The sequence below is a fragment of the Oncorhynchus kisutch genome, linkage group LG19 (assembly GCF_002021735.2).
Source record: "Oncorhynchus kisutch isolate 150728-3 linkage group LG19, Okis_V2, whole genome shotgun sequence".
Taxonomy (NCBI): domain Eukaryota; kingdom Metazoa; phylum Chordata; class Actinopteri; order Salmoniformes; family Salmonidae; genus Oncorhynchus; species Oncorhynchus kisutch.
The window spans coordinates 58935169-58962830 of record NC_034192.2 but is presented as its reverse complement, the minus strand read 5'-3'; the positions used below and the strand labels follow the sequence as shown (position 1 = coordinate 58962830).

At 45.4% G+C, this 27662-nt stretch overlaps 1 protein-coding gene across 2 annotated transcripts in view; it reads right to left on the bottom strand.

The window, feature by feature from the left end:
- Window positions 1-27452, bottom strand: part of LOC109878334 (gamma-aminobutyric acid receptor subunit beta-2) — an 82171-nt gene extending 54719 nt beyond the window's left edge. The window contains exons 1-3 of one of the 2 annotated variants that reach the window (XM_031798154.1): window positions 27138-27452; window positions 26890-26990; window positions 26179-26246 (exon numbers count right to left, since the gene is read on the bottom strand). In XM_031798154.1, the coding sequence (XP_031654014.1) occupies window positions 26179-26246; window positions 26890-26990; window positions 27138-27250 (282 nt within the window). In that variant the 5' untranslated portion in view covers window positions 27251-27452. The remainder of the gene's footprint in view (window positions 1-26178; window positions 26247-26889; window positions 26991-27137) is intronic. The other variant, XM_031798155.1, reaches the window with a different exon arrangement.
- Window positions 27453-27662: the final 210 nt, after the last annotated feature.

Below are 27662 nucleotides of genomic sequence, written 5' to 3'. Positions count from 1 at the left end.
CTCACTGCCACCCTCATGCTTCATGGTTGGGATGGTGTTCTTCGGCATGCAAGCCTCCCCATGTCACGTCTGCTCCCGCTCTTCCCCCCCTGGTGCTCGAGGGTGCCAGGTTGCCCTGCATCACGTCTCCTCGCTGCAGCGGGATCTACAGGTGTCTTGCCTCAGCCGGCTCGCCAGGCTCTCACGCTCCGGCCTGTTCGTTGGGCTCCCACACCTCAGCCAGCTTGCCAGGCTTGCTCAGCGCCCATGTCTCGGCCGGTTCACCCAGGTGGGACGCCGGGTGGCGCCCCTAGGAGGGGGAGGTACTGTCACGTCTGCTCCTGTTCTTCCCCCGTCTGGCGCTTGAGGACGCCAGGCTGCCCTGTATCACTCACTCCTATCATCTATTACGCACACCTGCCTCCCCTCGTCACGCGCATCAGCGATATTGGACTCACTCATCATCTGTTTATTACCTCCCCTATATTTGTCAGTTCCCCAGCTCTGTACCTGCTGCTGCATTGACTGTCTTTTGTTTGTGTTACCAGTCTGCTGACGCTGTTCCTGTCTCGTTCCATGTCCATTATTTATTCAATGTTTTACTCCCCGTACCTGCTTCGTATCTCCAGCGTCATTCCATGTGACACCACCTTTATCCTCCAAACATAACGTTGGTCATTATGGCCAAACAGTTCTATTTTTGTTTCATCAGGCTTCTTGCTTGCTGAGCTTGCTTCTTTCAGGTTACGTATGTGATATAGGACTCGTTTTACTGTGGATATAGATACCTTTGTACCTGTTTCCTCCAGCATCTTCACAAGGTCCTTTGCTGTTGTTCTGGGATTGATTTGCACTTTTCACACCAAAGTACGTTCATCTCTAGGAGGCAGAACGCGTCTCCTTCCTGAGCGGCTGCGTGGTCCCATGGTGTTTATACTTGCATACTATTGTTTGTACAGATTAATGTGGTACCTTCAGGCATTTGGAAATTTCTCCCAATGATGCACCAGACTTGTAGAGGTCTACATTTTTTTTCTGAGGTCTTGGCTGATTTCTTTTGATTTTGCCATGATGTCAAGCAAAGAGGCACTGAATTTGAAGGTAGGCCTTGAAATACATCCACAGGTACACCTCCAATTGACTCAAATGATGTCAAATATCTTATCAGAAGTTTCTAAAGCCATGGCATCATTTTCTGGAATTTTCCGAGCTGTTCAAAGGCACAGTCAACTTAGTGTATGTAAACTTCTGACCCACTGGAATTGTGATACAGTGAATTATAAGTGAAATAATCTGTCTGTAAACAATTGTTTGAAAATGTACTTGTGTCATGCACAAAGTAGATGTCCTAACCGACTTGCTAAAACTATAGTTTGTTAACAAGAAATTTGTGGAGTGATTGAAAAACGAGTTTTAATGACTCCAACCTAAGTGTATGTAAACTTCTGACTTCCACTGTATACAGCTGCCTTGAGTTAGAGGTATGTCTGGGCTGTGCTATGGGCATGGAGTAACCAAAACATTTGGTTTCTACAGAAATTATAAATAAGTGTAAACTATAAAATATATCACGCTGGGGTCACCAATACGAAAATATATGCATGCACTGTTGCTTTGGATAAAAGCCTCTACAAAATGTCAAAATATGATATTATATTTAATATAGTATTATATTTAAATGATCTACTACCGTTATAACATAAATGGATCTAGATAAAACTAGTTCAGTATAGAATAATTTCAGTAACATTATAAATGAACCTACAATGGATAGAAAACAACTAAAGTAAATCTATAGAAGCAATAAAATGATAATCAATCAATGATGTGTTCAGTGACCCCTAATCTCAGGTCAACCTATGACTCACACTAAGGATCCCAGTTACAAGGCTCCCTCTCCTCTCATCCCCTCTCCTCTTCTTCTCCTCTCCTCCCCTCATCTTCCTCTTCTTCTCCTCTCCTCTTCTTCCCCTCTCCTCTTATTTTCCTCTCTTCCCCTCTCCTCTTCTTCCCCTCTCTTCTCCTCTTCTTCCGCTCTCCTCTTCTTCCTCTCTCCTCAACTCTTCTTTGCCTCTCCTCTCCTCTCCTCTCCTCTCCTCTCCTCTCCTCTCCTCTCCTCTCCTCTCCTCTCCTCTCCTCTCCTCTCCTCTCCTCTCCTCTCCTCTCCTCTCCTCTCCTCTCCTCTCCTCTCCTCTCCTCTCCTCTCCTCTCCTCTCCTCTCCTCTCCTCTCCTCTCCTCTCATTGGTTGTATCACCAGTGGGAGAACTGGATAGATTTCCACTACAGCCCTATTACTTTCACCTGCCCTGTCCTGTCCTGTCATATCCTGTCATGTCTTCTCTTCTCCCTTTTATTATATATTTTTTTCACCTTTATTTAACCAGGGAAGCCCTTTATTTAGCCAGGGAAGTCCTTTATTTAAACAGGGAAGTCCTTTATTTAGCCAGGGAAGTCCTTTATTTAACCAGGGAAGTCCTTTATTTAGCCAGGGAAGTCCTTTATTTAGCCAGGGAAGTCCTTTATTTAGCCAGGGAAGTCCTTTATTTAACCAGGGAAGTCCTTTATTTAGCCAGGGAACAATCACTTTTCTGATATTTACTATCATAAAGGAAAGGAGACAGATAGGAATCTAAGGATAATGGAATAGTATGAAATACGTCTAGGATCAACAACAGCTCAGCCGTGAAGTGGTAGGCCACACAAGCTCACAGAACAGAATGGAAGCAAGTCCCTGCAGCAATGTTCCAACATCTAATGGAAAGCCTTCCCAGAAGAGTCGAGGCTGTTATAGCAGCAATGTTCCAACATCTAATGGAAAGCCTTCCCAGAAGAGTGGAGGCTGTTATAGCAGCAATGTTCCAACATCTAATGGAAAGCCTTCCCAGAAGAGTGGGGGCTGTTATAGCAGCAATGTTCCAACATCTAATGGAAAGCCTTCCCAGAAGAGTGGAGGCTGTTATAGCAGCAATGTTCCAGCATCTAATGGAAAGCCTTCCCAGAAGAGTTGAGGCTGTTATAGCAGCAATGTTCCAACATCTAATGGAAAGCCTTCCCAGAAGAGTGGAGGCTGTTATAGCAGCAATGTTCCAGCATCTAATGGAAAGCCTTCCCAGAAGAGTTGAGGCTGTTATAGCAGCAATGTTCCAACATCTAATGGAAAGCCTTCCCGGAAGAGTGGAGGCTGTTATAGCAGCAATGTTCCAACATCTAATGGAAAGCCTTCCCAGAAGAGTGGAGGCTGTTATAGCAGCAATGTTCCAACATCTAGTGGAAAGCCTTCCCAGAAGATTAGAGTATGTTATAGCAGCAATGTTCCAACATCTAATGGAAAGCCTTCCCAGAAGAGTGGAGGTTGTTATAGCAGCAATGTTCCAACATCTAATGGAAAGCCTTCCCAGAAGAGTAGAGGCTGTTATAGCAGCAATGTTCCAACATCTAATGGAAAGCCTTCCCAGAAGAGTGGAGGCTGTTATAGCAGCAATGTTCCAACATCTAGTGGAAAGCCTTCCCAGAAGAGTGGAGGCTGTTATAGCAGCAATGTTCCAACATCTAATGGAAAGCCTTCCCAGAAGAGTAGAGGCTGTTATAGCAGCAAAGGAGGGGAACAACTCCATATTAACGCCCATGATTTTGGAATGAGATGTTCGACGAGCAGATGTCCACATACCTTTGGTCACGTAGTGCATGTAGAAATATAAAATAATAACAATGATGTCATTATCGGTATTTCCTGTATGTAGCTACATTTTCTAGAGTTACACAGCTATTTACATTCTATGGTGGTAAATATCATATTAACCCAGCCACCACCACAATAACAACAACCCATTGATGTACTGTTAGCCTATTGGGACATGACCGTTCGTGACCCATGGGTTTCGTGAAGAAGGTGGGACTCGGTGACTGGTTTCCCCTTGGTACTGCACACAGAGCCCAGTCACTTGTCCCTTTGCTGTCCTTCTCCTCACCTCCTCTCTGCCCCTCAGACGAGAGAGAGAGGGTGTGGTGGGGGGGCTGGGTTAGCTAAATGCGCTGCGGTTACACATTTCCTTGTGTTGGTGAGCTAAGGGAATGCCCGCGGTGGCTGGTGAAGTATACGTCTCAAATGAAACAGTCAGGCTAGCCTGCCTGCTAGCCATCTATACACCTGGGGCCTTCCACAACACAACACTAGCCACTCACTGTTATCTAGTCATCTATACTCTTGGGGCCTTCCACAAAACAACACTAGCCACTCACTGTTATCTAGTCATCTATACCCTTGGGGCCTTCCACAACACAACACTAGCCACTCACTGTTATCTAGTCATCTATACCCTTGGGGCCTTCCACAACACAACACTAGCCACTCACTGTTATCTAGTCATCTATACCCTTGGGGCCTTCCACAACACAACACTAGCCACTCACTGTTATCTAGTCATCTATACTCGTGGGGCCTTCCACAACACAACACTAGCCACTCACTGTTATCTAGTCATCTATACCCTTGGGGCCTTCCACAACACAACACTAGCCACTCACTGTTATCTAGTCATCTTTACCCTTGGGGCCTTCCACAACACAACACTAGCCACTCACTGTTATCTAGTCATCTATACTCTTGGGGCCTTCCACAACACAACACTAGCCACTGTTAGTAGGACTGGATACTTAACTTGGCTGGACAGCCTGAAACGCCTGACAGATCCATTAGACAAGTCATCCAGAACATTCCGGTGAGGGCTTCTAATGGCGTGATGGTGTAGCTTGTTCTAAAGACATACTGATTTTCAGTTGCTTAACTTAATCAATCCACTGATAAATGAATTAGGGCCAGGCTACTGTAAAGCTACAACTCAGACATCGAGTCTATTTCCACCATCAACACACTTGATTAAGTAAGCAATTCAAGTCAGTTAAATTAGAAATTATTATTTCAGATAACTATTCTTATTTGTAAATATAAAACACAAGCATAACTATTCCTGATAGCCATGAATGACGTTAAATTATGAAGGAAGGCAAAACACAAAAATATATATTTTATGATTCCTCATTTTGTAAACCTTAAAAGAAATACCTAATTAACCTGCGTTACACATGGTCAAAACCCTTGAAAAAAAAAAAAAAGACCCATTCGTATTCTGGGGGGAAAAAAACCTTATCTTCTTTCCTTTTCCTCGGCTCTCCTTCCCTTCTTGATTCACCAAACCCCCAGAAAACATAGTGCAGCGTTGTCATAGCAACAATGAGTAAAAATATCACAAGATCACTTTTCCCACCAGAAGCTGAAAATAAAATGGAACAGAAATCGGTTGTTAGAACAAAACAAGATGATCAAAATGGATGCTAATTCACACACTAGACTTAAGGTTTGCGTACCAAATGACACCCTATTTCCTATATAGTACACTGCTTTTGACCAGGGTAGGAGCTGTATGTAACTGAGTAGAGTGCTGATTTAGGATCCGTATTGAATTTTTAACATGAACATGGGGAACCAACCTGATTCCCTACTTCCTGCGGCTATGTAATTAATTAACTATGTAACTATGTAACAAATTATGTAACTAACTATGTAATTAATGATGTAACTATGTAATTAACTATGTAACTAACTATGTAATTAATTATGGAACTATGTAATTAATTATGGAACAAAATATGTAACTATGTAACTATCTGTCTGACTTTCATAGCCAGATCCCAGCCCTCCCTCTGTCCCTCCCTCCTAACCAAATAACTAACTAACTATCTAACTTACTAACTAACTCTCTGTATGACCTTCATAGCCAGATCCCAGCCCTCCCTCCCTCCGTCCCTCCTAACCAACTAACTAACTAACTAAATAACTAAATATCTGTCTGACCTTCATAGCCAGATCCCAGCCCTCCCTCCCTCCCTCCCTCCCTCCCTCCCTCCCTCCCTCCCTCCCTCCCTCCCTCCCTCCCTCCCTCCCTCCCTCCCTCCCTCCCTCCCTCCCTCCCTCCCTCCCTCCCTCCCTCCTTCCCTCCCTCCCTCCCTCCCTCCCTCCCTCCCTCCCTCCCTCCTAACTAACTAACTAACTAACTAACTAACTAACTAACTAACTATCTGTCTGCCCTTCATAGCCAGATCCCAGCCCTCCCTCCTAACTAACTAATTAACTAACTAAGTAACTAACTATCTATCTAACTAACTAATTAACTAACAAACAAACTATCTGTCTGACCTTCATAGCCAGATCCCAGCCCTCCCTCCTAACTAACTAACTAACAAACAAACAAACTATCTGTCTGACCTTCATAGCCAGATCCCAGCCCTCCCTCCTAACTAACTAAGTGATGTAAAGAGATAATGCTTGTCAGGGTAATGATGGTAATGAACACAACATTCACACCCCACTAATTAATCTCAACCACCGCTGCTTGCTTTGAATCTGTTAATTCACAGAACACTAATTAACAGTATTTTAGTGCAGGCAGTCTGGGAGTCCATTTTAACAGCAACTAAACCAACAACTGTAGGAGTTGACAGCCCATGTGTAGGCCTAATTAATGAACTAAACAGAAAGTATAGAGACAGAGGAATAACCCTTACACACAAACTGTTCATCGAATACACCCAGCACAAAAAAGCAAGCTAGGAGCAATGGGGAGGGCAGACTGAAAAAAAACTCATTCTACACCTCCTTGATATCAACTTTGCAAATTAACTGCACACAACCCTACAACAGTACAACCGTTCCACCCCACAAACCTACAAACCTGCAACGTTCCAACTCACAACCCTACAACTCTTCAACCTTACAACCGTACAACACTACAACTATTCAACCTCACAACCCTACAACCGTTCAACCTTACAACCCTACAACACTACAACTGTTCAACCTCACAACCCTACAACTGTTCAACCTCACAACCCTACAACTGTTCAACCAAACAACCCTACAACCGTTCCACCTCACAAACCTACAACCCTACAACCTCACAAACCTACAAACGTTCCACCTCACAACCCTACAACCCTACAACTGTTCTACCTTACAACCCTACAACTGTTCAACCTCACAACTATTCAACCTCACAACCTTACAACAGTTCAAACTCACAACCGTACAACTGTTCAAACAAACAACCCTACAACCGTTCCACCTCACAAACCTACAACCCTACAACCGTTCCACCTCACAACCCTACAACACAACAACCATTCCACCTCAGAACCGTTCAACCTCACAACCCTAGAAACCGTACAACCTCACAACCCTACAACCATACAACCTCGCAACCCTACAACCCTACAACCATTCCACCTCACAACCCTACAACCGTTCCACCTCACAACCCTACAACCGTACAACCTTACAACCCTACATCCGTTCCACCTCACAACTCAACAACCATTCTACGCACAGCCCTACAACCCTACAACTGTTCAACCTTAAAACCCCAAAACCCTACAACTGTTCAACCTCACAACCCTACAACACTACAACCGTTCCCCCCTACAACCCCACAACTGTTCCATCTCACAACCGTTCAACCTCACACCCTACAACCCTACAACCGTTCAACCTCACAACTGTACAACCTCACACCCTACAACCCTACAACCGTTCAACCTCACAACCGTACAACCTCACACCCTACAACCCTACAACCGTTCCACCTCACAACCGTTCAACCATACAACCGTTCAACCTCACAACCATTCAACCTCACAACCTTACAACCGTACAACCTCACAACCCTACAACCATTCCACCTCACAACCATTCAACCTCACAACTGTACAACCTCACAACCCTACAACCCAACAACCGTACAACCTCACAACACTTCAACCCTACAAACGTTCCACCTCACAACCCTACAACCATACAACCGTTCAACCTCACAACCCTACAACCATTCTACATCACAATCCTACAACCCTACAACCGTTCAACCTCACAACCATACAACCGTTCCACCTCACAACCCTACATCCCTACAACCGTTACACCTTACAACCCTACAACCCTACAACCCTACAACTGTTCCACCTCACAACCCTACAACCCTACAATCGTTCCATCTCAAAACCCTACAACCCTACAACCTTTCCACCTCAAAACCCTACAACGGTTCCACCTCACACCCTACAACCCTACAACGGTTCCACCTCACACCCTACAACTCTACAACGGTTCCACCTCATACCCTACAACCATTCCACCTCACAACCCTACAACACTACAACGGTTCCACCTCACAACCCTACAACCCTACAACCATTCCACCTCACAACCCTACAACTGTTCACTCTCACAACCCTACAACACTACAACATTTTCCACCTCACAACACTACAACCCCACAACCATTCCACCTCACAGCCTCACAACCCTACAACCGTACAACCTCACAACCTTACAACCCTACATCCGTTCCACCTCACAACCCTACAACCATTCTATGCACAACCCTACAATCCTACAACTGTTCAACCTTAAAACCCCAAAACTCTACAAGTGTTCAACCCCACAACCCTGCAACACCACAACTGTTCCACCTCACAACCTTTCAACCTCACAACCATACAACCTTACAACCTCACAACCCTACAACCCTACAACCGTTCCACCTCACAACCCTACAACCGTTCCACCTCACAACCCAACAACCATTCTACGCACAGCCCTACAACCCTACAACTGTTCAACCTTAAAACCCCAAAACCCTACAACTGTTCAACCTCACAACCCTACAACACTACAACCGTTCCCCCCTACAACCCCACAACTGTTCCATCTCACAACCATTCAACCTCACAACCTTACAACCGTACAACCTCACAACCCTACAACCCAACAACCGTACAACCTCACAACCCTACAACCGTTCCACCTCACAACACTTCAACCCTACAAACGTTCCACCTCACAACCCTACAACCATACAACCGTTCAACCTCACAACCCTACAACTGTTCCACCTTACACCCCTACAACTGTTCAAACTCACAACCATTCCACCTCACAACCCTACAACCATTCTACATCACAACAGTTCCACCTTACACCCCTACAACTGTTCAACCTCACAACCATTCCACCTCACAACCCTACAACCATTCTACCTCACAACAGTTCAACCTCACAACCCTACAATCCTACAACCGTTCCACCTCACAATCGTTCAACCTCACAATCTTACAACCTCACAACCCTACAACCCTACAACCGTTACACCTCACAACCCTACAACCATTCAACCTCACAACCCTACAACCGTTCAACTACATATACACTCAACAGTGTATATTTGTGAAAACAAGATTACAATCCTAAAGGGCCAGATTCCAACAGAGCAATAAGATGACAGAGGTGGGGGGAAGGAGGAGGAGGAGGAGGGGAGAGGAGATGAGGAGAGGGGAATAAGGAAGAGAGGAAAGGAGGGAGGAGAAGTACCAGAAATTGGTCCTCATAATATCACATTTGGGCCACATTTCCATTTCCACTGAGCCCAGTGAGTCAGGAGGGAGGACAGAGGCAAGGGAGGGAGCACGCACACACACAGTGCCACACACAGTGACACACACACACACACACGCACAGTGACACACACACACACACAGTGACACACACACACACACAGTGACACACACACACACAGTGCCACACACAGTGACACATGCACACACACACACACACACAATGACACACACAAACATACACACACAGTGCACAAAGCATGGTCTCTCCTCTGACTCCTCCTGGGCCTTTAGCTCCATATTCTAATGTCATGGAGACCTGGTTGGCATGGCCACCAGGACACTGGCTCGCTGTGGCCATCAGGACACTGGCTGGCTGTGTGTGTGCTCTGTGTGTGTGCGAGCGCTCTGTGTGTGTGTGTGTGCGTGCGCTCTGTGTATGTGTGTGTGTCTGCTCTTTGTTTGTGTGTGTGTGCTCTGTGTGTGTGCGCTCTGTGTGTGTGTGTGCGCTCTGTGTGTGTGCATGCTCTCTGTGTGTGTGTGCACTCTGTGTGTGTGCGCTCTGTGTGTGTGCGCTCTGTGTGTGTGCATGCTCTCTGTGTGTGTGTGCACTCTGTGTGTGTGCGCTCTGTGTGTGTGTGTGTGCGCTCTGTGTGTGTGTGTGTGCGCTCTGTTTGTGTGGGTGTGGTGTGTGTGCGTGTGTAACAGACGTGAGTACAGCTTCCTCCTAAATCGTCTCACAGTGAGGCTCGAACCCAGGATCTCCCACATGTGACCACCCTCCTGAAGCGTCTCACCAGCAAGCTATTCAGTTGTGCAAGTGGTCTCACCAGCTGGCTATTCAACAGTGCAAGTGGTCTCACCAGCTGGCTATTCAGCAGTGCAAGTGGTCTCACCAGCTGGCTATTCAGCAGTGCAAGTGGTCTCACCAGCTGGCTATTCAGAAGTGCAAGTGGTCTCACCAGCTGGCTATTCAGCAGTGCAAGTGGTCTCACCAGCTGGCTATTCAGCAGTGCAAGTGGTATCACCAGCTGGCTATTCAGCAGTGCAAGTGGTCTCACCAGCTGGCTATTCAGCAGTGCAAGTGGTCTCACCAGCTGGCTATTCAGCAGTGCAAGTGGTCTCACCAACTGGCTATTCAGCAGTGCAAGTGGGGACACTTCAGGCTGAGGAGTGAGACACACATCCCTATGTGCTACACATGGTTATAATGGATCTGAGGAGCTCCACAGAGCCCCGTGTACTTCAGCATGTGCAACCCGGCTGGCAGGGCTGGCCGACATACAGGCCTGCATCGCCCCACAACAAAGCTGACCTTTCATGCTTGTTCGTGCTTGTGTGCTTGTGTGTGTGTGTGTTAAGAAGCAGACCAAAGCGCAGGGTGGTGTGAATGCATCATTTTAATGGATGACGAGAGCTCGAAGTAAACTGAACAAAACAATAAATGAATAACGACCGTAAAGCTATATACGAAATGTGCTGACACAAGCAACTAACATAGACAATCACCCACAACCCACAATGACAAAACAGGCTACCTAAATATGGTTCCCAATCAGAGACAACGACTAACACCTGCCTCTGATTGAGAACCATATCAGGCCAAACACAGAAACAGACAAACTAGACACACAACATAGAATGCCCACTCAGATCACACCCCCGACCAAACAAAACATAGAAACATACAAAGCAAACTATGGTCAGGGTGTGACAGTGTGTGTGTGTGTGTGTGTGTGTGTGTGTGTGTGTGTGTGTGCGTGTGTGTGTGTGTGCGTGTGTGTGTGTTTGTGTGTGTGTGTGTGTGTGTGTGTATGTGTGTGTGTGTGAACATGTTCAAACATGCACACACAAACATCCAACCCACCCCACACACTTATACAAACACACACACAAACAAAGTGAAACACACACACACACACACATGCAGCTGAATAAAAAGCACCACTACGGCTTCAATCAGCCCTGACAAAAGAGAGTTGTTTCATTGTAGGAGGAGTTTGTTCCTGTTCTAATTAGGGGACATGCATACAGCTGGAGCCCCACCTTCTCCTCTCACCAGGGGGGTAATATAGTGATGTGTCTGTGTGGTGGGGGGTATTATAGTGATGTGTCTGTGTGGTGGGGGGTAATATAGTGATGTGTCTGTGTGGTGGGGGGGTATTATAGTGATGTGTCTGTGTGGTGGGGGGTAATATAGTGATGTGTCTGTGAGGTGGGGGGTATTATAGTGATGTGTCTGTGTGGTCCCCCACCACACAGACACATCACTATAATATGTGTCTGTGACACATATTATACTGATGTGTCTGTGTGGTGGGGGGTATTATAGTGATGTGTCTGTGTGGTGGGGGGTAATATAGTGATGTGTCTGTGTGGTGGGGGGGGTATTATAGTGATGTGTCTGTGTGGTGGTGGGGGGGTATTATAGTGGTGTGTCTGTGTGGCGGGGGGTATTATAGTGATGTGTCTGTGTGGTGGGGGGAGGGGTATTATAGTGGTGTGTCTGTGTGGTGGGGGGTATTATAGTGATGTGTCTGTGTGGTGGGGGGTATTATACTGATGTGTCTGTGTGGTGGGGGGTAATATAGTGATGTGTCTGTGTGGTGGGGGGTATTATAGTGATGTGTCTGTGTGGTGGGGGGTATTATAGTGATGTGTCTGTGTGGTGGGGGGTATTATAGTGATGTGTCTGTGTGGGAGTAATATAGTGATGTGTCTGTGTGGTGGGGGGTATTATAGTGATGTGTCTGTGTGGTGGGGGGTATTATAGTGATGTGTCTGTGTGGGGGTATTATAGTGATGTGTCTGTGTGGTAGGGGGAGGGGTATTATAGTGATGTGTCTGTGTGGGGGTTTTATAGTGATGTGTCTGTGTGGGGGTATTATAGTGATGTGTCTGTGTGGGGGTATTATAGTGATGTGTCTGTGTGGTGGGGTATTATAGTGATGTGTCTGTGTGGTGGGGGTATTATACAGATGTGTCTGTGTGGTAGGGGGAGGTATTATAGTGATGTGTCTGTGTGGTGGGGGGTATTATAGTGATGTGTCTGTGTGGTGGGGTATTATAGTGATGTGTCTGTGTGGTGGGGGTATTATACTGATGTGTCTGTGTCGTAGGGGGAGGTATTATAGTGATGTGTCTGTGTGGTGGGGGGTATTATAGTGATGTGTCTGTGTGGTGGGGGGTATTATAGTGATGTGTCTGTGTGGTGGGGGGAGGGGTATTATAGTGATGTGTCTGTGTGGTGGGGGGTATTATAGTGATGTGTCTGTGTGGTGGGGGGTATTATAGTGATGTGTCTATGTGGTGGGGGGTATTATAGTGATGTGTCTGTGTGGTGGGGGGTATTATAGTGATGTGTCTATGTGGTGGGGGGTATTATACTGATGTGTCTGTGTGGGGGTAATATAGTGATGTGTCTGTGTGGTGGGGGGTATTATAGTGATATGTCTATGTGGGGGTATTATAGTGATATGTCTATGTGGGGGTATTATAGTGATGTGTCTGTGTGGGGGTATTATAGTGATGTGTCTATGTGGGGGTATTATAGTGATGTGTCTGTGTGGGGGTTTTATAGTGATGTGTCTGTGTGGTGGGGGGGTATTATAGTGATGTGTCTGTGTGGGGGTATTATAGTGATGTGTCTGTGTGAGGGTATTATAGTGATGTGTCTGTGTGGTGGGGGGTATTATAGTGATGTGTCTGTGTGGGGGTAATATAGTGATGTGTCTGTGTGGTGGGGGGTATTATAGTGATGTGTCTATGTGGGGGTATTATAGTGATGTGTCTGTGTGGGGGTATTATAGTGATGTGTCTGTGTGGTAGGGGGAGGGGTATTATAGTGATGTGTCTGTGTGGTGGGGGGTATTATAGTGATGTGTCTGTGTGGTGGGGGTATTATAGTGATGTGTCTGTGTGGTGGGGGGTATTATAGTGATGTGTCTGTTTGGTGGGGGTATTATAGTGATGTGTCTGTGTGGTGGGGGGTATTATAGTGATGTGTCTGTGTGGTGGAGGGTAATATAGTGATGTGTCTGTGTGGTGGGGGTATTATACTGATGTGTCTGTGTGGTGGGGGGGGTATTATAGTGATGTGTCTGTGTGGTGGGGGGTAATATAGTGATGTGTCTGTGTGGGGGTATTATAGTGATGTGTCTGTGTGGTGGGGGGTATTATAGTGATGTGTCTATGTGGTGGGGGGTATTATACTGATGTGTCTGTGTGGGGTAATATAGTGATGTGTCTGTGTGGTGGGGGGTATTATAGTGATATGTCTATGTGGGGGTATTATAGTGATGTGTCTGTGTGGGGGTATTATAGTGATGTGTCTATGTGGGGGTATTATAGTGATGTGTCTGTGTGGGGGTTTTATAGTGATGTGTCTGTGTGGTGGGGGGGTATTATAGTGATGTGTCTGTGTGGGGGTATTATAGTGATGTGTCTGTGTGAGGGTATTATAGTGATGTGTCTGTGTGGTGGGGGGTATTATAGTGATGTGTCTGTGTGGGGGTAATATAGTGATGTGTCTGTGTGGGGGTATTATAGTGATGTGTCTGTGTGGGGGTATTATAGTGATGTGTCTGTGTGGGGGTATTATAGTGATGTGTCTGTGTGGTAGGGGGAGGGGTATTATAGTGATGTGTCTGTGTGGTGGGGGGTATTATAGTGATGTGTCTGTGTGGTGGGGGTATTATAGTGATGTGTCTGTGTGGTGGGGGGTATTATAGTGATGTGTCTGTTTGGTGGGGGTATTATAGTGATGTGTCTGTGTGGTGGGGGGTATTATAGTGATGTGTCTGTGTGGTGGAGGGTAATATAGTGATGTGTCTGTGTGGTGGGGGTATTATACTGATGTGTCTGTGTGGTGGGGGGGGTATTATAGTGATGTGTCTGTGTGGTGGGGGGTAATATAGTGATGTGTCTGTGTGGGGGTATTATAGTGATGTGTCTGTGTGGGGGTATTATAGTGATGTGTCTGTGTGGTGGGGGTATTATAGTGATGTGTCTGTGTGGGGGTAATATAGTGATGTGTCTGTGTGGTGGGGGGTATTATAGTGATGTGTCTATGTAGGGGGATTATAGTGATGTGTCTGTGTGGGGGTATTATAGTGATGTGTCTGTGTGGTAGGGGGAGGGGTATTATAGTGATGTGTCTGTGTGGTGGGGGGTATTATAGTGATGTGTCTGTTTGGTGGGGGTATTATAGTGATGTGTCTGTGTGGTGGGGGGTATTATAGTGATGTGTCTGTGTGGTGGGGGGTAATATAGTGATGTGTCTGTGTGGTGGGGGTATTATACTGATGTGTCTGTGTGGTGGGGGGGGGGGTATTATAGTGATGTGTCTGTGTGGTGGGGGGTAATATAGTGATGTGTCTGTGTGGGGGTATTATAGTGATGTGTCTGTGTGGGGGTATTATAGTGATGTGTCTGTGTGGGGGGGGGGGTATTATATTGATGTGTCTGTGTGGTGGGGGTTATTATAGTGATGTGTCTGTGTCAGAGGCAGAACGACAGATTTGTACCTCATCAACTCAGGGATTTGAACTTCCAACCTTCCGGTTACTAGTCCAACGCTCTAACCACTAGGCTACCCTGCCGCCCCAGGGATGTGTTGGGACTGGGGGGTATTATAGTGACCACTAGGCTACCCTGCCGCCCCATGAATGTGTTGGGACGGGGGGGGTATTATAGTGACCACTAGGCTACCCTGCCGCCCCAGGGATGTGTTGGGGCGGGGGGGTATTATAGTGACCACTAGGCTACCCTGCCGCCCCAGGGATGTGTTGGGACGGGGGGGTATTATAGTGACCACTAGGCTACCCTGCCGCCCCAGGGATGTGTTGGGATGGGGGGGTATTATAGTGACCATCTGTTTGAAGCTGGCTCTGAAACCCAGTACCACCAACAACCTGTCTGTTTGAAGCTGGCTCTGAAACCCAGTACCACCAACAACCTGTCTGTTTGAGTTTGAAGCTGGCTCTGAAACCCAGTACCACCAACAACCTGTCTGTTTGAGTTTGAAGCTGGCTCTGAAACCCAGTACCACCAACAACCTGTCTGTTTGAAGCTGGCTCTGAAACCCAGTACCACCAACAACCTGTCTGTTTGAGTTTGAAGCTGGCTCTGAAACACAGTACCACCAACAACCTGTCTGTTTGAAGCTGGCTCTGAAACCCAGTACCACCAACAACCTGTCTGTTTGAAGCTGGCTCTGAAACCCAGTACCACCAACAACCTGTCTGTTTGAGTTTGAAGCTGGCTCTGAAACCCAGTACCACCAACAACCTGTCTGTTTGAAGCTGGCTCTGAAACCCAGTACCACCAACAACCTGTCTGTTTGAGTTTGAAGCTGGCTCTGAAACCCAGTACCACCAACAACCTGTCTGTTTGAAGCTGGCTCTGAAACCCAGTACCACCAACAACCTGTCTGTTTGAAGCTGGCTCTGAAACCCAGTACCACCAACAACCTGTCTGTTTGAAGCTGGCTCTGAAACCCAGTACCACCAACAACCTGTCTGTTTGAAGCTGGCTCTGAAACCCAGTACCACCAACAACCTGTCTGTTTGAAGCTGGCTCTGAAACCCAGTACCACCAACAACCTGTCTGTTTGAAGCAGGCTCTGAAACCCAGTACCACCAACAACCTGTCTGTTTGAAGCTGGCTCTGAAACCCAGTACCACCAACAACCTGTCTGTTTGAAGCTGGCTCTGAAACCCAGTACCACCAACAACCTGTCTGTTTGAAGCTGGCTCTGAAACCCAGTACCACCAACAACCTGTCTGTTTGAAGCTGGCTCTGAAACCCAGTACCACCAACAACCTGTCTGTTTGAAGCAGGCTCTGAAACCCAGTACCACCAACAACCTGTCTGTTTGAAGCTGGCTCTGAAACCCAGTACCACCAACAACCTGTCTGTTTGAAGCTGGCTCTGAAACCCAGTACCACCAACAACCTGTCTGTTTGAAGCTGGCTCTGAAACCCAGTACCACCAACAACCTGTCTGTTTGAAGCTGGCTCTGAAACCCAGTACCACCAACAACCTGTCTGTTTGAAGCAGGCTCTGAAACCCAGTACCACCAACAACCTGTCTGTTTGAAGCTGGCTCTGAAACCCAGTACCACCAACAACCTGTCTGTTTGAGTTTGAAGCTGGCTCTGAAACCCAGTACCACCAACAACCTGTCTGTTTGAAGCTGGCTCTGAAACCCAGTACCACCAACAACCTGTCTGTTTGAAGCTGGCTCTGAAACCCAGTACCACCAACAACCTGTCTGTTTGAAGCTGGCTCTGAAACCCAGTACCACCAACAACCTGTCTGTTTGAAGCTGGCTCTGAAACCCAGTACCACCAACAACCTGTCTGTTTGAAGCTGGCTCTGAAACCCAGTACCACCAACAACCTGTCTGTTTGAGTTTGAAGCTGGCTCTGAAACCCAGTACCACCAACAACCTGTCTGTTTGAGTTTGAAGCTGGCTCTGAAACCCAGTACCACCAACAACCTGTCTGTTTGAGTTTGAAGCTGGCTCTGAAACCCAGTACCACCAACAACCTGTCTGTTTGAAGCTGGCTCTGAAACCCAGTACCACCAACAACCTGTCTGTTTGAAGCTGGCTCTGAAACCCAGTACCACCAACAACCTGTCTGTTTGAAGCTGGCTCTGAAACCCAGTACCACCAACAACCTGTCTGTTTGAAGCTGGCTCTGAAACCCAGTACCACCAACAACCTATCTGTTTGAAGCTGGCTCTGAAACCCAGTACCACCAACAACCTGTCTGTTTGAAGCTGGCTCTGAAACCCAGTACCACCAACAACCTGTCTGTTTGAAGCTGGCTCTGAAACCCAGTACCACCAACAACCTGTCTGTTTGAAGCTGGCTCTGAAACCCAGTACCACCAACAACCTGTCTGTTTGAAGCTGGCTCTGAAACCCAGTACCACCAACAACCTGTCTGTTTGAAGCTGGCTCTGAAACCCAGTACCACCAACAACCTGTCTGTTTGAAGCTGGCTCTGAAACCCAGTACCACCAACAACCTGTCTGTTTGAAGCTGGCTCTGAATCCCAGTACCACCAACAACCTGTCTGTTGTTAGAGACAGAGAGGAACTCCAGTATCACCAACCTGTCTGTTGTTAGAGGAGACAGAGAGGAACTCCAGTATCACCAACCTGTCTGCTGTTAGAGACAGAGAGGAACTCCAGTATCACCAACCTGTCTGTTGTTAGAGACAGAGAGGAACTCCAGTATCACCAACCTGTCTGTTGTTAGAGGAGACAGAGAGGAACTCCAGTATCACCAACCTGTCTGTTGTTAGAAGGTTGTTACATAACCATGAGAGGAGGATTCACATTCAAAAGGTAATAATGACTATGTGTGGGCCGATGGCAAGTGAGAGGGAGAGAGAGAAGGGAGAATGAGGGAGAGGGAAGGAAAGAGAGACAGAGACAGAGAGAGACAGAGGGCGGGAGGGAGGGAGATTATTTTTTGCAGTTTTCATTTCATCTAAATGTGTCGGCAGCCGTTTTGGAAGAGAGGATGAGCGGAAGAGAGGAGATGCATGATCCTGCCCTGCAAGCCAATTCTCTCTCCTCCGTGAAAGGAAATGAGATGAATGTTTTCATAGCTACAGGGAGTTGGCATGACGTCAGTCCTCACCCTCTCTCGCTCTCTCTCTCTCTCTCTCTCTCTCTCTCTCTCTCTCTCTCTCGCTCTCTCTCTCTGTCTCTGTCTCTGTCTCTGTCTCTCTGTCTATGTCTCTCTCTGTGGCTCTCTCTCTCTGTCTCTCTCTGTGTCTCTCTCTCTCTCTCTCTCACTCTCTCTCTCTCTCTCTCTCTCTCTCTCTCTCTCTCTCTCTCTCTCTCTCTCTCTCTCTCTCTCTTTCTCTCTCTCTCTGTGGCTCTCTCTCTGTCTCTCTCTGTCTCTGTCTCTCTCCGTCTATGTCTCTCTCTCCATGTCTCTGTCTCTCTCTGTCTCTTTCACTCTCCTGTCTCTCTCCTGTCTCTCTCTACCTCTCTCTCTCTCTCTCCCTCTCTGTCTGTCTCTCTCTGCCTCTCTCTGTCTCTCTCTCCCTCTCTCTCTCTCTGTCTCTGTTTCTGTCTCTCTCTCTCTCCCTGTCTCTGTCTCTATTTCTGTCTCTCTCTCTCTCCTGTCTCTCTCCTGTCTCTCTCTTCTGTCTCTCTCTCCTGTCTCTCTCCTGTCTCTCTCTCTCCCGTCTCTCTCTCCCTCTCTATCTCTCTCTCCCTCTCTGTCTATGTCTCTCTCTTACTGTCTCTGTCTCTCTCTCTCTCTCTGTCTCTCTCTCTCTCCCTGTCTCTGTCTCTCTCCTGTCTCTCTCTCTCCCTGTCTCTGTCTCTCTCCTGTCTCTCTCTCGCTCTCTCTCTCCTGTCTCTCTCCTGTCTCTCTCTCCTGTCTCTCTCTCCCGCTCTGTCTCTCTCCCTGTCTCTCTCTCTGTCTCTCTCTCCCTGTCTCTGTCTCTCTCCTGCCTCTCTCTCCCTGTCTCTGTCTCTCTCCTGCCTCTCTCCTGTATCTCTCTCCCTCTCTGTCTCTCTCTCCCTCTTCTGTCTCTCTCTGTCTCGCTCTTCTGTCTCTCTCTCTCTCTGTCTCCCTCTCTCCTGTGTCTGTCTCTCTCTGTCTCTCTCGCTCTCTCTCTATCTGTCACACTCTCTGTCTCTCTCAATTCAATTAAATTCAATTCAAGGGGCTTTATTGGCATGGGAAACATGCGTTAACATTGCCAAAGCAAGTGAGGTAGATAATATACAAAAGTGAAATAAACAATAAAAATTAACAGTAAACATTACACTCACAGAAGTTTCAAAACAATAAAGACATTACAAACATCATATTATGTGTATATACAGTGTTGTAACAATGTACAAATGGTTAAAGTACACAAGGGAAAATAAATAAGCATAAATATGGGTTGTATTTAGAATGGTGTTTGTTCTTCACTGGTTGCCCTTTTCTCGTGGCAACAGGTCACAAATCTTGCTGCTGTGATGCCACACTGTGGAATTTCACCCAGTAGATATGGGAGTTTATCAAAATTGCATTTGTTTTCGAATTCTTTGTGGATCTGTGTAATCTGAGGGAAATATGTGTCTCTAATATAGTCATACAGTGGGGAGAACAAGTATTTGATACACTGCCGATTTTGCAGGTTTTCCTACTTACAAAGCATGTAGAGGTCTGTAATTTTTATCATAGGTACACTTCAACTGTGAGAGACGGAATCTAAAACAAAAATCCAGAAAATCACATTGTATGATTTTTAAGTAATTAATTAGCATTTTATTTCATGACATAAGTATTTGATCACCTACCAACCAGTAAGAATTCCGGCTCTCACAGACATGTTAGTTTTTCTTTAACTTTTTATGGCTGCAGGGGCAGTATTGAGTAGCTTGGATGAAAAGGTGTCCATTGTAAACGGCCAGCTCCTCAGTATCAGTTGCTAATATATGCATAGTATTATTAGTATTGGATAGAAAACACTCTGAAGTTTCTAACACTGTTTGAGTTATGAGAAATTCCACTTCATGTTTTTTTTTCTGGGGGTGGCAGATCTTTAACCAAGCTCTCATTGAAATTACAGCGAGATATGGATGAGTTTTCACTTCCTACGCCTTCCACTAGATGTCAATAGTCAATAGAACTTTGTCTGATGACTCTAATGTGAAGGGGGGTCGAATGACACAGGAAATAGTCACCACTGCCACGAGTTGACACTATGCGAGTTCACAGGGGAAGGACCTGCGTTCCACCGGTCATCTGAAGTCATTCTAATTCTCCGTTTGGAACGTTATTCAAGATATATGTAAACAACATTCTAAAGATTGATTCAGTACATCGTTTGACATGTTTCTACTGACGGTTACGGAACTTTTGGACATTTTGTCACGTTATAGTGGACAAGCTTTGTGACTTTGGAATTGTTTACCAAACGCGCTAACCAAAGTAGCTAATTGGACATAAATAACGGACATTTTCGAACAAATCAAGCATTTATTGTGGACCTGGGATTCCTAGGACTGCATTCTGATGAAGTTCATCAAAGGTAAGGAAACATTTATTATGTATTTTCTGGTTTCTGTTGACTCCGAACATGGCGACTAATTTGGCTTCTGTTCTGAGCGCCATCTCAGATTATTGCATGTGTTGCTTTTTCCGTCAACTTTTTTTTAAATCTGACACAGCGGTTGCATTAAGGAGAGGTTTATCTAGAATTCCATGTTTATAACTTGTATTATCATCTACATTTATGATGAGTATTTCTGTTGAAACGATGTGGCTATGCAAAATCACTTGATGTTTTTGTAACTAGTGAATCTAAATAGCCAATGTAAAAGTTCATAAATATGAACTTTATCAAACAAAACATGCATGGATTGTGTAACATGAAGTCCTATGAGTGTCATCTGATGAAGATAATTCAAGGTTAGTGATTAATTTTATCTTTATTTCTGCATTTTGTGAATGCTATATTTCGCTGGAAAATGGCTGTGCTTATTGTGGTTTGGTGGAGACCTAACATAATCGTTTGTAGTGCTTTCGCTGAAAAGCCTATTTGAAATCGGACACTTTGGTGGGATTAACAACAAGATTACCTTTAAAATGGTATAAGACACATGTATGTTTTAGGAAATGTAATTATGAGATTTCTGTGGTTTGAATTTGACGCCCTCTATTTCACTGGTAGTTGTCATATCGATCCCGGTATTGGGATTGCAGCCATAACAAGTTTTAAGAAGCCCTCATGTTCTCCACTCATTAACTGTATTAACTGCACCTGTTTGAACTCGTTACCTGTATAAAAGACACCTGTCCACACACTCAATCAGACAGACTCCAACCTCTCCACAATGGCCAAGACCAAAGAGCTATGTAAGGACATCAGGGATAAAATTGTAGACCTGCACAAGGATGGGCTACAGGACAATAGGCATGCAGCTTGGTGAGAAGGCAACAACTGTTGGTGCAATTATTAGAAAATGGAAGAAGTTCAAGATGACGGTCAATCACCCTCGGTCTGGGACTCCATGCAAGATCTCACCTCGTGGAGCATCAATGATCATGAGGAAGCGGAGGGATCAGCCCAGAACTACACGGCAGGACCTGGTCAATGACCTGAAGAGAGCTGGGACCACAGTCTCAAAGAAAACCATTAGTAACACACTACGCCGTGACAGATTAAAATCCTGCAGCGCACGCCAGGTCCCCCTGCTCAAGTCAGCGCATGTCCAGGCCCGTCTGAAGTTTGCCAATGACCATCTGGATGATCCAAAGGAGGAATGGGAGATGGTCATGTGGTCTGATGAGACAAAAATAGAGGTTTTTGGTCTAAACTCCACTCACCGTGTTTGGAGGAAGACGAAGGATGAGTACAACCCTAAGACACCATCCCAACCGTGAAGCATGGAGGTGGAACATCATTCTTTGGGGATGCTTTTCTGCAAAGGGGACAGGACGACTGCACCGTATTGAGGGGAGGATGGATGGGGCCATGTATCGCGAGATCTTGGCCAACAACATCCTTCCCTCAGTAAGAGCATTGAAGATGGGTCGTGGCTGGGTCTTCTAGCATGACAACGAACCAAAACACACAGCCAGGGCAACTAAGGAGTGGCTCCGTAAGAAGCATCTCAAGGTCCTAGAGTGGCCTAGCCAGTCTCCAGAACTGAACCCAATAGAAAATCTTTGGAGGGAGCTGAAAGTCCGTATTGCCCAGCGACAGCCCCGAAACCTGAAGGATCTGGAGAAGGTCTGTATGGAAGAGTGGGCCAAAATTCCTGCTGCAGTGTGTGCAAACCTGGTCAAGAACTACAGGAAACGTATGATCTCTGTAATTGCAAACAAAGGTTTCTGTACCAAATATTAAGTTCTGCTTTTCTGATGCATCAAATACTTATGTCATGCAATAAAATGCTAATTAATTACTTAAAAATCATACAATGTGATTTTCTGGATTTTTGTTTTAGATTCCGTCTCTCACAGTTGAAGTGTACCTATGATAAAAATTACAGACCTCTACATGCTTTGTAAGTAGGAAAACCTGCCAAATCGGCAGTGTATCAAATACTTGTTCTCCCCACTGTACATTGGACAGGAGGTTAGGAAGTGCAGCTCAGTTTCCACCTCATTTTGTGGGCAGTGTGCACATAGCCTGTCTTCTCTTGAGAGCCATGTCTGCCTACAGCGGCCTTTCTCAATAGCAAGGCTATTTACATAGTCAAAGCTTTCCTTAAGTTTTGGTCAGTCACAGTGGTCAGATATTCTGCTACTGTGTACTCTCTGTTTAGGGCCAAATAGCATGCTAGTTTGCTCTGTTTTTTTGTTCATTCTTCCCAATGTGTCAAGTAATTATCTTTTTGTTTTCTCATAATTTGGTGTGGTCTAATTGTGTTGCTGTCCTGGGACTCTGTGGGGTCTGCTTGTGTTTGTGAACAGAGCCCCAGGACCAGCTTGCTAAGGGGACTCTTCTCCAGGCTCATCTCTCTGTAGGTGATGGCCTAGTTATGGAAGGTTTGGGAATCGCTTCCCTTTAGGTGGTGGTGGAATTTAACGGCTCTTTTCTGGATTTGGATAATTAGTGGGTATCGGCCTAATTCTGCTCTGCATGCATTATTTGGTATTCTACGTTGTACACGGAGGATATTTTTGCAGAATTCTGCATGCAGAGTCTCAATTTGGTGTTTGTCCCATTTTGTGAATTCTTGGTTGGTGAGCGGACTCCAGACCTCACAACCATAAAGGGCAATGGGCTCTATGACTGATTCAAGTATTTTTAGCCAAGTCCTAATTGGTATGTTGAATTTTATGTTCCTTTTGATGGCATAGAATGCCCTTCTTGCCTTGTGTCTCAGATCATTCACAGCTTTGTAGAAGTTACCTGTGGCGCTGATGTTTAGGCTGAGGTATGTATAGTTTGTGTGCTCTAGGGCAACAGTGTCTAGATGGAATTTGTATTTGTGGTTAGGGTTAGGGTTAGGGTTAGGCGACTGGACCTTTTTTGGAACACCATTATTTTGGTCTTACTGAGATTTACTGTCAGGGCCCAGGTCTGACAGAATCTGTGCAGAATATCTAAGTGCTGCTGTAGGCCCTCCTTGGTTGGTGACAGAAGCACCAGATCATCAGCAAACAGTAGACATTTGACTTCAGATTCTAGCAGGTTGAGGCCGGGTGCTGCAGACTTTTCTAGTGCCCGCGCCAATTCTTTGATATATATATGTTGAAGAGGGTGGGGCTTAAGCTGCATCCCTGTCTCACCCCACGACCCTGTGGAAAGAAATGTGTGTGTTTTTTCCCATTTTAACAGCACCCTTGTTGTTTGTGTACATGGATTTTATAATGTCGTATGTTTTACCCCCAACACCACTTTCCATCAATTTGTATAGCAGACCCTCATTCCAAATTGAGTCGAAGGCTTTATTGAAATCAACAAAGCATGAGAAGACTTTGCCTTTGTTTTGGTTTGTTTGGTTGTCAATTAGTGTGTGCAAGGTGAATACATGGTCTGTTGTACGGTAATTTGGTAAAAAGCCAATTTGACATTTGCTCAGTACATTGTTTTCATTGAGGAAATGTATGAGTCTGCTGTTAATGATAATGCAGAGGATTTTCCCAAGGTTGCTGTTGACGGATATCCCACGGTAGTTATTGGGGTCAAATTTGTCTCCACTTTTGTGGATTGGGGTGATCAGTCCTTGGTTCCAAATATTGGGGAAGATGCCAGAGCTAAGGATGATGTTAAAGAGTTTTAGTATAGCCAATTGGAATTTGTTGTCTGTATATTTGATCATTTCATTAAGGATACCATGTGTGGGATGTGTCGTCCCTCTCTCTCCCTCCCTGTCTCTCTCTCTCTCTTCTGTCTCTCTCTCTTCTCTCTCTCTCTTCTCTCTCTCTCTCTCTCTTCTGTCTCTTCTCTCTCTCTCTCTTCTGTCTCTCTCTCTCTCTCTCTCACTCATCTGTCACTCTCTCTCTCTCACTGTTCTGTTCTGTTCATTATGTCGTGCACAGTTTTGTTACACACTGAGTGGCTGGCTCTCTCTCTGTGTGTTTCTCTGTGTCTCTGTCTCTGTCTCTGTCTCTGTCTCTGTCTCTGTCTCTGTCTCTGTCTCTGTCTCTGTCTCTCTCTCCCTCTCAATCTCTCTCTCAATTTACTGTTCTGTCCTGTTCTGTTTTTTTTTTTACGGATGAATGCAAGTGTATGTGGAATCAGAGTTTTGATGTAACATCACCCTTTAGAGAGATAAAGGTGGCTTCCATGGAAATCCAGGTCAGATACAGGGGGAGGGAGGTGAAGACAGGGGTGAAGAGGGGAGGAGGGAGGGGAATACTGGTTGACATCCCAGAGGACCCCCACAGCCCTTTCATCCTAGCTGCATCCTCTTTAACCAAAACTAGCTTCCACATCCCTTCCTCACAGGAAGTACTAGGGTCATTCAGCTGATGATGTTTCTATCCAGGCCGACCTATAGCATTATAGTGATTCAGTACACATGGCCCACACAGGAATCAAACCCCACAACAACAAACAACTCACTGAGTTTCCAGAATCAAGCCCCAACCAACCAAGCCATCTAACCAACTAACCTAACCACACAAATCTTATTTAGGGAAAAATGTACACTCAGATAAATGAAATGTAATTTTTGCAATAACATCCACTGCAAAAACCAGGTAAATGCAACAATGAATCAAATATGAATTCAATTGCATAAGGAGAACAGAAGTGTCCCCTCTGAGCCTGCTCCAGAGCAAACCATTGATACAGTGTTACATAAGATGCCTGTCTTATACAGAGAGAGATCCTCTTCATACCATATCTGTGCACCTAGTGGTTTTCTCCAGCACGGAGACAGAGGCTGTGTCGTCCCCCCCCCCCCCCCCCCCAACTGGGACCCCTATATAATACACAACTTTTGACCAGGGAACCATAGGGCTCTGGTCAATAGTAGTTCACTGTATATGGAATTTTAAAAAAGTAGTGCACTATATTTTGGAGAAGAGTGTCATTTGGGACGCAACCTTATCATTATGTAGTGGAGCTCGATGAAATACCCAGGTGATTACCATCCTATGTCCAGGCATGCATTATTAACCACATGTCTACGTCATCACTCATGATCTGACAAGGGGGGGGGGGGATAATTTACGTAGCTGATGATGCGCTCCCCCTCTCGCTTCAAAGTGAAGTGAGGCTCGAGCAAGATAACTCTCCCAAAGGAGCGCGCGGCGCAATCACGTTGAAAATAAATTTGTATTAGGAGAGAAAAGGGAAATATCTCTATTTTGCCCCTTCGTCTTCTTGACTTGACGTTATAACGCGCCGCATGTCAAATAAAATTATAGCAGTCCAGTAACTGAAAGACAAGACGCCACAGCCTCGACCGTCCGTCTGCGCAAGGATGTCAGTACAAGTGCGCCAGTGAGCGTGTGTTTTGAATTCAAATGGGAACCAACACACATCCACCATCCATGGCCGGAAAAATGGTAAATGCAGAGCCTGAGACGGAGCTTGAGCCCACTGAACGATAGAACACTATTCAACACGAGAATCGATCCCATTATAGAATCAAACTATCATCAGACTCCGCCACGTCGTTTACCATCATTTACCACAATGCAGAACGTGACATGCGTTAAGTGCCCTTTTCAAACATGGATGACAATACGTTATAGGTTTCTCTATACGAATCTACTCAGCCAGGCATACTGAGAAACATATAAAGAGGATGATATTAATGCACGTACCATATTGACTTCAGACACCATGTCTATGCTGGCTATGTCTATATTCATCCCCACTGCCACCGGCGCACCTGTGAAGCGAAGAAAAGCAGGTTATTAACAAAAGGAGAAGGGGATTATTTCTTTACCTATTAGAAATAAGAATTTGGTGACCGTTATTCTAGAATGTGGTACCGTTATTCTACCAGTGGGTTGCTGTCAATGATAGATCGCCACGTTCTCTCATCAATGTACATGATAAATGTTTTATGCAGTCTTAATGATTATCATCGTCAATTAAAATGGCTATAATCATCAGCATCATCATTTGGAACTCCTTTGATGATTTTCGTTTCAGACAGAATGGTAGGCAACCAGAAGTTCAATAGGCTACCAGCTGCGAATATAATCGATCGTCAAGTTAAGAGACCCTTCTTCTCCACACAGAATAGTCTAGCATGTCTTATTTCATCATTTGAAGGTGGTACATTGGGAAAGATTTTTGGTGACGGGGAAAAACTGTTTTATTTGGATGGTACGCTTTTACACTGTAATGTGACTGTAATTGGAGAGGTAGCCTAGTCTATGGATGGAAGATTGATCATGGGGGGGGAATTGTACCGGAGGTTTTTTGCAGCAATTCATTAAACATGTATAGCACTGCGCGTCATAAATGGCAGAAAACATGACATTCATCATCTCGATTTGCCTTTCTCCTTTTGCCTTTCTTCTTACCTCCAAAATCTGGCCTCAACCGAATGTCGTAGCCTTTCATCAGTCTGTCGACCGTGTCTTTAACCAGCGGCATATTACTGGGATCCCTCAGATCTTTGGCGCTGAGGGGAAAGACAGAACAGAAGGGGGTCGGAACGCAAACACCTACTTAAAGACAAGATACAGTGGGAAGGCGCGTTAAATAGCCTAGGATACATGCCATGCAATGTAATTGAATAATGCGCGTAAAAACACAAATTCTAATTTACCTTTGCGCACAGCAGATAAAAGTAAAAAATAACGAAAACGTTAAAATTCCAAAGTGGTTTTTCCTGAGCTTCCCCATCGTAACAGTTTTGATGCGAGTGAGGAGAACGCACATTCAACTTACTCCAGAAAGCTCCGATAACCCAATGAGGGGCGCATGCGTACATCCTACCAGAAGATCAAACACTGGCTAGTGATGATGGTGGATGAGCCGTTTCCATTGCTGAGAAACAAATTAAAGGGACAAGTGGTGGATGAGCGTAATGAAGAAACCATCTTATGCCATCCCGACCCGACCACTAGAACAGCCGAAGTACAATTAGTATCATTCCAGCATTATCCTTATATTGGCTCATGTTGATAGTTTAGAGAACTTTGCAATGAACAGTGCAAACCAATTAATACAATCAATAGCATATAGTATATTATATTAAAATCAATAGGATATAGTGTATTATATTACAATCAATAGGATATAGTATATTATATTAACATCAATAGGATATAGTGTATTATATTAACATCAA